We start from the raw sequence: 11,937 nt of genomic DNA on the forward strand, positions 1-11,937 counted from the left end.
CAACGGAACTGTCGGTGTTACACACGAGGGTGGCTGCTGCTGCTGCTGCCGGCTTTGTTGAAGTGTTCTCGTACTTGAAGTGTACCGCTTGATTTAACCAAAACGTTGAAAGTAACCAAACGTAGCGTATCCGAGTGTTTGACTGACCCCTCTCTAAGCGTAATGGGCAGTAAGGTGACAAACTACATTTAGAAACATCGTTTACGTGGTTCAAGTATAATTGAACCATAACACTTAAATGGTGCAAACATTTCTGTACAAACCAAGCTGGGGAATAGCTGTGTTAGCTTTAAAATTGCACATACACCTGAGTCTGTGTAGGACCTACATAAACATGTTTATAAACTACGTTCAAGCATACATAACCTAGGTCTGCATCTGTTGGACAGAGATTATTTTGCCTACAATACTTCAAAAGAAGTGAAAAAACATGAAATGTTCTTGCTTCTGAAAAGCTACGTGGGTTTCAGAAGGTGCTTAGAAACTTGGGAAAAATATCTTATTGCCCACAAAGTTTGTAACTTTTTGTCTTGTTTTGCAGTCCTTACAATCTTCGGCAGTATCTTTTACACACGGTTTTTACAGTGTGTAAGTATGCAGTGTAAAAGAATAGACTGGCCATACCATGTAGTCTAATTGATGGTGGTTCAGGATGGGTGGGGTTTTTTGCTTTAAAGTCACAGTTCTGAGAAGATGTCTGGGGTTTTATGGCTTATAACACACTTCTTAAAGCATGCACATGGTATCTGTGGTGCTCCAGAGTGTTTCTACCAAGAGGTTGCGGAATTGAAGCTCTCTCTAGATAGAGATCTCTTTGTGTAACAGTAGAATGCAGTGGTGCGTGACAGTCTTCCTCTGAGATTTTCTTTTTATGTGTCAATCTAGTATTTTTCAGTGAAAATGTAGCCTGCTTCTAAAATAAACTTTTTGTCTTCATTGCTGTATGGAAGTGTATTCCTGCGTATCAATTCGTACAGTTGTGTTGAGAGGCTTGTGGAAAATGCTTTCAATGTGCTGTAGGAACAACGAGAAGAAAATCTGATAGTGATTTCTTTCTCTCTTGACTTTTGTTTCCAAAATAGGGATGTTGTGGAAACACAGGAGCATTACAAGAGCAGGTGGCGATCCATCTGGGTTATGTATCTTACTATGTTTCTCAGTAGTGTAGGTGAGTAAACACAGGTGGATTTCAGTGTTATTTTCTTAATGTATTTTGGGTTGAAAATTACAGGGTTTCCTAGATTTCAACTACATAGCACCCTTAATGCTACTCTTCTTGTATAACCTTAAAAAGGTGCATTTTCTGACTTTTCAGAAGAGAAGGCAGGACTAGCAAATCAAGCAAAAAGTTATATTTAGTAAGATACGTTAAGTAATGACTAAATGACAGATTAAATCTTTATGTTATGGCTTTGTTATAGTTTGGGGTAAAATGTAGCGGCACAGAAAAATTATTGCTCAGAACCACACAGCACAAAGGTCCCACTTTTATAATTTATTTACAAGTGAATCTTCTTGGGAATGAAAATAGAAATAATGCTGAGTTCTTAAGAGGTAAGATCTTTGTGGGAATGTATCTATTTCACAATGTGTATGAGCGCTTGTTTTCTCCTATGGGATTTTGCCTCTCCACTGCAGCACATGTCTCATTCCTAAAGAAGTGACCCTGGAAACATGACTTTGGTTGGTTTTTGACTCCTGGGAGTTTTCTGTGGGCCTAGAAATGATCTTGAAAATAATAGGATACTTCAGTGATTTTTTTTTTCTTAATTTGATGAATTAAAATTTCTTTTATAAATGAATATAAATATGTTAGTATATCAAGAAGTAATTTTTACTGTGGGGACCTTGTTGTCTTTCCACTGGGAGGAAGAATCCCATGCAGTTTGCTTGGAACATCAGTATTCCTTCCATAGGAGCTGTTTTTGTTTAGTGTATACACACCTATAAAATGTCCTTTTATAAACAGTTTCTTCTGTTAGTAGGAATTATCACTCCTTAAAATAAGCATATAATACATTTTTTTTTTCCAGGTGACAGACTCCTGCAGAGTTTTAGACTATAATGCACTTTAAGAGCAGAAGAATAAACCTGTAATTACTGCTTCAATAAAGGGAATTAGTGATAAACGTGCCAAATAAAGTAATTTCAGTTGTGTTTTTACTGCATTGCAGGTTTCTCAATTGTAATTATGTCTGTGTGGCCATATCTCCAAAAGGTTTGTATCTTTTTTTTTTACTAATAAGAATAGAAAAGTCCTTCTCAGAAAGTATGTAATCCAAATCTTTGCATTTTACTTAGGAAAAGAAACAGTAAAAGGAAGTGTGTGGTTATTAGAGACTTTTATTTTGCCATCCACTTAGACAGCTTTCCTTATTTCATGTAAAATCTGTCAGTTGATTTCCTGAATTGATAAAGGTAGAGCATAATCCGGAAATGTTTTTCAATGTAATTTCACTCTTTTCTTGGACAGTGAATCAATAGAAATCCCTTTATCTGAATGCATTTTTAGTGTTAAAACATGCAGAAGGCTGGTCTGCATTTTGAAAAGGAAAAGGAAAAAGGGAAGCTGAAGGTAGCGGTTGTTCTGTAAATGTCAGATGGTTGCACACAGACCTTCTTAGTATTTTTAACAGGGAATTGCCAAGGTGCCTCGATAGTGTTTTAAGTTTGTTTGGTTGCTTTTTTTCCCCTCTTTGTTGCATTCTTGTTAAAACTGGCATAAAAGGTGTCTAAAACTTTAATCTGTGCTAGGATTTTACTGCTCCTGGAATTGCAGAAGGAGTTTCAAATGCAAATTTTGAAGAACATATCCTGAGCAGAGTCCTAGAGGTATTGTTAAAATTGAGGCTGGTGCTGAATTCTTGGAGAAGAAAAGAACATGCATCAACAACCTTGTTAAATCAGGATAGATTTAGGCATGTAAAGAGATTACTTCAGAGATTCCTTGTTGATGGCATGTAAACTCCGTACCGTACTGCTTAAGTTATGTCTATAGCCTGTAACAGCAGCAGTGCTGTATGGAAACTACTTTGAGTTTGCTGCAAGAGAGCTATTTCCAGTCTCAGAAGCAAAGCACTTTTTAAGTCAGTTTATGCATGGCCGGAGGGAGACAAAGTTTATTTTCTCTAGTCAAAAGACTGCATGAAAACAACTGCCTCTGAGATCTGGAGTGGTGTGTTTATATTAAACACTGCACAATGCCATGCAGACACATTGACTCATTTGGTAGTAGCTTAGGTTTGGCACTGCGTCGCGTAGTGCCATATACGCTCAGAATTGCAGTGAAGAGTCTTAGGTATTTCAGATACTGATTCTGAAACAGTTTTGTTGCTCTTATAAAATACTAAAGTACTTTACCCATAGCACTGATTAATTTGTTTCTGCAGATTGATCCAACTGCAGACGCGAGTTTCTTGGGCTGGATTATAGCTTCATATAGCATTGGCCAAATGGTTGCCTCTCCCCTCTTTGGCTTGTGGTCCAATTACAGGCCAAGGAGAGAACCTCTAGTCATTTCAACTGCTATTTCAGTAGCTGCTAATTGTCTTTATGCCTACGTCCATGTTCCTCATTCACACAACAGATACTACATGTTGGCTGCACGAGCGCTGGTGGGATTTGGAGCAGGTAACCACAGCACAATTTACATCTCTGAAAATTCTTAAATCCTGTGTCTTGTGTAAGATAGTTAATGTTGTGTTTTAGTACCAAGTTTACCATTATGTGAATGATAACATGTTACTGAAAGCAAAGAGTCAGCCAACATTACTGTATAATAAAATCTTGTAATTGTGCAGTTGTGTATAAATACCAGAGGGAGTGCTGGGCTTAATATTCTTGCAAAATAAGAATATAAATTAGCCTTTACATGAACACTTTCTTGTTTGTTGTTTGTTTTTTTTTAAGGAAATGTGGCTGTAGTTCGATCATACATTGCAGGTGCCACTTCTCTTACGGAGAGAACAAGTACCATGGCCAATACCAGTGCCTGTCAAGCAGTTGGCTTCATATTAGGACCAGGTAAAGCACCTCTTCTTTCCTTAACTCTAATACTTTTTAGGATGAAATTGGGCATTGGAGGTAGGAATCCTCAGCAGCTATGTTGGGAATCAGGTGTAATTATGGCTTCTCAAGTACCTGTCTACTTCATGGAGAAATGTGTTAGCCTTGCCTTGTGTTGTGAGGAGAGACTAGCAGTTTTGTCCTGAACAGCCTGCACTTACTGCTTATGTTCTATAGCTGGAGATTACGAGTATCCAGTTACTAGAACTGAAGTGCTCTCTGTATGGTAATATAATGAGGTGAATGAACATTTAGGGCTGAAAGTTTTTCTCCAGCTGCTTATTACTAGTACTGTTGATGGAGCATTAAAAGATCTACAGCAACAAAAAACCTGCTTTCTTTGTGTGATTTGCATAGAGTGTAAGTTTAGGTAATTCCCTTTCCTAATTTGGTAGGGACTCAGTCTGTTTCCTAACAGCAGTAAGAAAATGTTCTTCAAATCTTTTTCTCAGCACCTCAGTTTAATTAAAAACCTCCTACAACTTCTTTTCTCTCTAGTTTGCCTTTAGCAGGTGGGAGGGTTCAGTCCCAGGACCAAAATTTTCCATGTAGGAGGAAGAGGAGAAAGAGATCAGCTGTCTGCACATGGCCAAGAAAATTAACCATTGGTACACTCAGAAGTCACTTCCAGTTCTGAGTGTCATGCTGTTATTTATACAGTGTATTTGTATGTAACCAAGTAGTTTTCTGGCTAGTTGAGATCCCACTGATACCCATCAGTTTATCTAGAATAGGATTCTCAAAACATAAAAGGTTCAACAGGTATCATATTTAAATTTAACTCAGCAATTTTATGTTTATTCTATATTTTTTCTCATATTTTCTTAATTACTCTCAAGAATTTCTTAATACAGTTATGTTTTTAAGTTTTTCAGACGTGTTTTACCCTTATTGGAGAAGAAGGAATAACATGGAAATTAGTTCAGCTTCAGCTGAACATGTACACGGCACCAGTTTTGTTTGCAGCTGTCTTAGGAGTTATTAATATTATTCTCTTCTTTTCCATATTCAGGTAATCAGGTCAAAAAAGAAATATTCTACCTTGTTTTGGTGGATGGCTTGTAACAAACAATATAGTGCTCAGAAGAAGTAGTAAGACTGAAATATGGAGTGTTAGAGCCAGAAGCTGTTACTTATTTTTCAGGGTTTCTTCAATACCTATCTTTTTCATTAGCCTTATAAATTAATCACAGTGATGTTATGGCTGGAATGTAAACTGGTGAAAAAAGTTCAAGCTGTTAGATTATTCACTTCACCTTGATGTATTTTTGATGTTGATGTTTTCTGCCCATGTTTTTTCTCTAAAGAGAAATAAGGTTAGCTTGTCTGTAGGGTTTTCATTTTCTGTGTCTTTTAAGAATCTCAAGGGGGGATTTTTATGCATTATCCCATTGGTGGCAGTGAGGGGAGGGAAGAGATGCACAGAGATATGTGATATCCCACTAGAGTATTTTCTTTCTTGAATAGCGTGGTGTTCACTGCAGTCAAATGTAGACTACAGGGATGATGTTTGGGAGTAATGAGAATATAAGATTATGCCATTTAGAATTATTTTAATAGAAAATTGACTCAGTAGCAGATCAAATAAATATGTGTATTAATGAAAACAGTTCTAAACTTCTAGAGAGCATCGAGTGGATGACATGGGACGGCAGTGCAAGAGTGTCAGTTTTGAAGGAGAAGGTATTGACATTTTCTTGAAAACTTACTCTGTGATTATAATTTATTACATACAAGTATTTAGAAGTGCTCTAGAGTTTGATGCTTTGGGAACTCAAGGTGGAAAACAGGTTATATATCTCTTTCTAACTGGTCCAGAAGTTGCTTCAGTTGCACATTGTGTCCATGCGTGTTCATAGTGCTGTCTGGTACCCTGGGACTGTCTCTTCCAAGGGACAGGATTAAGTGAGTATGGACATAAAAAAAAATCTCCCTGAACTTGCACTCTGCAGTCATACTTCTCTCTTCTGTATCATGCTGAGCAATATTGTTATTGCATATCAGCTTCCACATACGGCATCTTATTACAAGTTGTATAACTAAATTTGGTTGGCGAGACTGAAGTGCAGTAACTGCCACATAGTGCAACAGTTATGTTCAATATATACCCTTTTTGTACACCGTTCAAAACCATTTGTGAGTATCCCTTTCACTTGAAGAATAAAAGTAAATGGAAGGTCATTTTAAACCCTTTTAAAAGTCTGTGGAAGTCACTAGTTACAGTATTGTATTAGTTTTCTGTTGAAAAGGGAACTGTGTGCACACCACACATGGGCGTTTTGTGTATGAAAACGTACGCCCAGGTTGGAGAAGCAAAGGCTCTGGGATAGTGTGAAGAACAGAGAATTCTGCTGTGTACTTTTGGCCTTGCAAGAGGAACAGAAGGGGTTTCGGCTTCCATTGTTAAGATATTTAAAGAAGTTTGCTTATTTTGCTGTCACTCAGGGCTTGTCAGTCCCAGCGTTACAGTGGGAAAACAGACGGTGCAGCCAATTTGGAAATAATTTTTCCCTTCTTGTCAGAGGAACTGAAGTTTCAACAATTCCATTTTAATTTGAAAACATTATAGTTAGATTGTCAATAACTGCCTACCCACCCACCAACCTGCATGTTAAATACTTAACTAAGTAAGGAAATTATGACTGTTTGTAACTGGCGATGGTGGGGAAAAAAAGCTCAGTTTAAAGCTTAGATTAGTCTTTTGGTTTATTGCAGAAAGTGGTGTTCCGGATCAGGATGCAGAAGGAACCATTGACCATGTTGCTGTGGTAGCAATCAATTTTCTTTTCTTTGTCATCTTGTTTGTGTTTGCTGTCTTTGAAACGTAAGTTTGTCTATTTTTTCTCAAAATACTTCGACATGTAGTGTAGTTAGACTGGGTGTGCATGTAAAGGCTGTTCTGTTGGCCTTGTTTTCTTGACCATACTCTTCATAAGTAGAAATCCATTACCACAGGCAATCAAATTGATATATACTGATACAGAGTAATGAATTAAAGGTCAGTAATAACTAAAAATATGTAGCATGCAGTTTGTGGTACATGAAACATTAATGTAAAAGCTTTTGAATTTTGAAATGCAGACCCATATTCTTAACTTTTTAAATGTTTAAAACCCAAAAAAAATAGCTTAAGTTGGGCTGCCTAAAATCTTCAGAGAAAACTGGCTTGAGTACCTTTTTATTTTAGTTTTGGATAATTTCTTAGTATGGTTCTAATTAGCTCCAAAAGTTCCAGGAATGTTTAAAACAAGCGTTTGATACTGTAAATGCAATTGTATTCTCAAATACACTATTTTACAAGGCTGTTTGGTTTTAACTCAAGAGGTATGTTATTCACTCCTAATTTTCTGTGGGCAAGAAAATAAGTAAACCGTAACTGTCATGACCTCAGACTGAAGTATACATCACCTTTTTAACTTACAAAATACTTGGGGGAGGTAAGATTTATTTTGTGAGGTTTTTAAGCTCTAGCATAGTTAATTAATATACTTTTTTAACAATGTCTCTGTCCTAATTGCATTATTTTTGGAAAATTGAGTTCCTAAAGACTGGTTAGTTGCTAAAACAGAAACAGTATTAAATGTTTATTATTTTTATACTCACAGGGCCTAGTTTTTATCTCTCTCTATTGCTCTTGCTTTGCTTTAACTCCATCATCTTTTCATGAACTGTCAGAAATAAATTAATGATCCTTCAGAGTATGGCTGGTGTGATACAGTTGTCAACTAGTGGTTTAGTTTTAATAAATGATGTGGGACAGCATTAGTTTAGAACTAGCCTGTATTTTCTGCTATGCCCATCGGGAGGAAAGGCTTCTGTATCACCATGTGTGATGTTTGGGACAGTGAATGTATGGAAACAACTGTATAGAAGAAGCTTTTTTTTAATTGATGTAATTTTGTCCTGTCACTTCAGTATAGCTACTCCACTGACGATGGATATGTATTCCTGGACCAGGAAAGAAGCTGTTTTCTACAATGGAATAATCCTTAGCGTGGTTGGCATTGAATCCGTTATCGTTTTCATGGTGGTTAAAATGCTGTCTAAAAAGTAAGTTGTGGGAGCTTATTGGAATTTTCTTTCTGATGTTAGCTGAGTGTGAAAAGCTTTATGGCAGGGCTAAATCTGCATCACTCTCATCTTTTACTCATTAATGAGTTTGGGTTCGCTGTGACAATGAAGTATTTTGAATTTTGACACGGCCATGATGCTGTGGTAGTTCTTTATTCTGTTAACAACCCTCTTCCTTGTCTGTCTTTTGCCCTGGGATCACAAGAAAAACAGGTTTTGGGTTACTGTGATTCTCAGATTTTTCTTGCAGGTGTTTTGGTCAGGCATCTTTTCCACCAACTAATGGGCTATGTCGTTAGATCCTTTATAAATTTTATTTTAATTAAATGATGTATTTAATTGTAATTTCATTGTTTGATAGGACTGGTGAGCGTGCCATACTCCATGGAGGCTTACTGATTGTCTTGGTTGGATTCTTTATCTTGCTGCCTTGGGGGAAAAAGCTACCAAATATCCAGTGGCAAGGTATTCAAGTCATACTGAACTGTCATTATAATGTGTGTGGGGGGGGTGTTAAAAAGGTTTTTATTATTTTGGGTTTTGTTGGGGTTTTGGTTTTGTTTTTTTGGTTGTTTTTTTTTTAATGGTGTGCATAACTTATTTTTGCAGAAATAAAGAATAACTCCATTCCCAGAACAACTGCCACTGAAATGGTAATGCCTTTTTGGAGTTTGCAAGCAACAGTGCTTCCATCCAACCACACAGTAGAACCTGTGGGCTGCCCTGTCACACAGTCCTGGTGCCTGAATACTCCCATGATCTATCTGGCCCAGTATATCAGCTCTGACATACTAATAGGATTGGGCTATCCTGTTTGTAATGTCATGTCCTACGCTTTATACTCAAAAATTCTAGGACCAAAGCCTCAGGTAAGCATGATGTCTAAACAGTTTGTTTATTTCATGTGCTCTCCCAGACTTGCACCCTCTTTATTAGAAAGAAGGATCTAGCTGAAATTCATTTTGTCATCAGCCAGATAATAGTATGTTTCAACCAGAGCAGAAGTTTTCAGGACTCTAATCTTTATTAAAACCCAAGGCAACTCCCAAGAGGAACTGGAAAGCAAGGCTTGTGCTAAAATTTATAGCAGATCTTACAGAGTGGAAATTTCAGGACAACTAAGGCCAAAGCTTGTGGCTTTCATGACTGTTTTGGAAGAGTCATTTTTTTAACAACCAATTATATATTTGGCATATCAGTACAGAATAATGCTCCTCTTACTAAGTATATTACATAAAGACTACGAATATTGTGATACCTCCAGTGTTTGACATTTTGCAGTGGTGAAACACACAGCAAACTGATATTATTGCTTAAAAAATATCTTTCTTCCTTCTTCACCACTTACCTCTTTTTTTTTTGGTATGTTACATTTTGCTGTAAAAAACTAAATGCTTTAAGCCAGAATGCCTTTTTACTGGAATGCTATAGTGCAGGTCACTCAGCAAAGCCTTTGAATTAATGCTTAAGAGAAGCTGAGCAGTACTCTTGGAAACAAAGCACTCAGCATCTTCACGCATTAAGAAAGATAAGCAGTTGCTTAAATACTTCTAAATTTTCTAATTAGGATAATTGGTGGGAATTACTGGGCAGCCCAATAATTCCTATATCACTAACATAAGCCTTTGGTCTTCTATAGGGTGTCTACATGGGATGGTTAACTGCCTCTGGAAGTGGAGCACGAATACTTGGGCCTGTTTTTGTAAGCCAAATATACACTCATCTGGGACCACGCTGGGCATTTAGCTTGATCTGTGGTGTAGTTGTGGCCTCCCTCTTACTCTTGGAGATAGTATACAAGAGACTAATTGCATTTTCTGTCAGATACGGAAGGATGCAAGAAGAGAATTGTTAAATATGGACTTTTTGGTTTTGGGTTTTTTTTTAAAGTCAGACCGACCAGAAATAATACTTAGTTTATTACTACCTTTTAATGAGGACTACCTGACCTTGTTGGCTGTATGCTAAGAGCTGTACACGTGTACTTACACACTGACAGAACAGGTAACTTGGCCATACCCTAATACATGGTTACTCCTGCCGCAAGGGAGCATTTGTATTCCACTTTTCTAGCAGCAGAGGAAGAGATGTGAACAAGCGAGATCGATACGATGGCACATATGAAGCTTGTGCAGTTTAAATGATGCACCTGTGCATGGAATGCAGCTGTGAAGGTCACAGGTTATGTGCATCCTTTCCAGAAAGAAGTAAAAGAAGTATTATCTTGATTCTGTGAATCAGGATTAGTAACTCTTCTGTAACTACAAGATTCGTTGAGCTGAATGCACTTTGTATGGAAACACTACTTCAGTGAACCTCCTGACGTTCAGTTTACTGGCTTGTAAGCACTGGTTAATACGAAATGTGTGACCTTGGAAACTGGTACATGTCAGCACATCTTCTCCAGGATTTCAAATGAAGTAACCAAATTGTAGAGGAAGGTAGGTGCCTACTTAACAAGCTGTTTATGTGGGATTTGGGTATTTAAGTTGGTGAAGAGCCATGGAAAATCACAGCCTTAGTGGCTGTTACTTGAACTACAGTGAACCGTGTGTGCAATTTTTCTTCTGTTTAGCTGAATGCCTTTTTGTAGCAAGAAATATAACCTGCACAGAGGTGAAATAACGCACAGCCTTTCCTGACTACAAGAAGGAAATACTAAGCATGATAGTTTACACTTTCATTGCCATTTGTGAGAATGAATGTACTGTGCTGAGCAACCAGTTCATGTTAATTAAAGAGAACGTCACTGGCTTGTCAGGTGCTGTTACCTGTAGGCTTTTTTCCTGGTAATACAGTACAAGAAGCAGTAATTGACAATGTTTGAATCATTCAGTGGTTATTTTAAAAGGTGAGATTATTTTCTTTCATAATGGGGCCTAAGCTTATCTGTATGGGTTTATCTATTTCAATACTACTGGGTAAAAATAAATCTGTAGTAACTTCAGTAGGAGTTGTAGCTGCTGTTTACAGTGTCTAATACTTGATGGTTACTGAATTTAATAAATGTAATTAAGTATTCCCATGTCCTCAATTGTTCAAACACCAAAATTAAAAAGATTATTTTTTTCCAGTACTGACAGAAGGGAATACAGAGGTTTTTTTTCTCTCTGGGGCTTTCCTGGTGCAGAATCACAAAATGGCTTTGCTTTTATAAGCATTTCTTTTATACGCCAGTTCCTAATAAATGGTACAAGAAATACTGTGTTTGGGTGGTGGAGACAGGCTGCCAAATGAAGTGCTCAGTTTCACCAACCAAAAGTTCCTTCAGCTATGAGAAACTGGTGAGAAATGCAGGAGTTCTCAAAATGGGCAACACAGGATTTAATGTTCTACAGCTCACTTTGTCCTGAGCGTTAGGACAAACTGTGTATGTCGTAGGGGGTTTATTACTGTTGTTTATCAGGTGAGTAACTTCCAACTTAAAGAGATGAGGTTTGGGTACTTGGAGGGATTGTTTTACCTGTAACTTAGTTAAAGGGTTAAGGATGAAACCAGATTCAAGTCTCTTCTCTGCAGTGAATAAGCTGTGGAACACACAATTCCCAGCCCCCCCCAAAAAAAAGGTTAGCCCAGGCACATTATTACGTTTACATGATTAAATAAGAAAAAGCAGGGCTTTAAATTCTTTAGCCATGACTAGTCTATATTTTCCTAGGTCAGCTGTGCTTTAAGCTGTGGCTTGCTTGTAGTGGATTATCACCCTGTTCCTGATGAACTAGCTGACTGGTCTTTCTAAGCATTCATGCCTTTCTGCTGCCTACGTCTTAGGCATTCTTCAATTCCTTGTACTTTCAGCTT

At 37.4% G+C, this 11,937-nt stretch overlaps 1 protein-coding gene across 1 annotated transcript; it reads left to right on the forward strand.

Moving 5' to 3' along the window:
• Positions 1-1,020: 1,020 nt before the first annotated feature.
• On the forward strand, positions 1,021-9,998 carry MFSD8 (major facilitator superfamily domain containing 8; the record flags this gene model as incomplete). Its single annotated transcript, XM_010018358.1, has 11 exons — positions 1,021-1,168; positions 2,175-2,218; positions 3,390-3,630; positions 3,910-4,023; positions 4,933-5,077; positions 5,690-5,748; positions 6,781-6,889; positions 7,981-8,115; positions 8,498-8,601; positions 8,746-9,005; positions 9,776-9,998. Coding segments are annotated over 11 exons (1,575 nt in total), but the record flags the coding sequence as incomplete, so codon positions are not given.
• Between the last annotated feature and the right edge of the window lie 1,939 nt (positions 9,999-11,937).

Source organism: Nestor notabilis, unplaced genomic scaffold (genome assembly GCF_000696875.1).
Source record: "Nestor notabilis isolate BGI_N333 unplaced genomic scaffold, ASM69687v1 scaffold28317, whole genome shotgun sequence".
NCBI lineage: Eukaryota > Metazoa > Chordata > Aves > Psittaciformes > Psittacidae > Nestor > Nestor notabilis.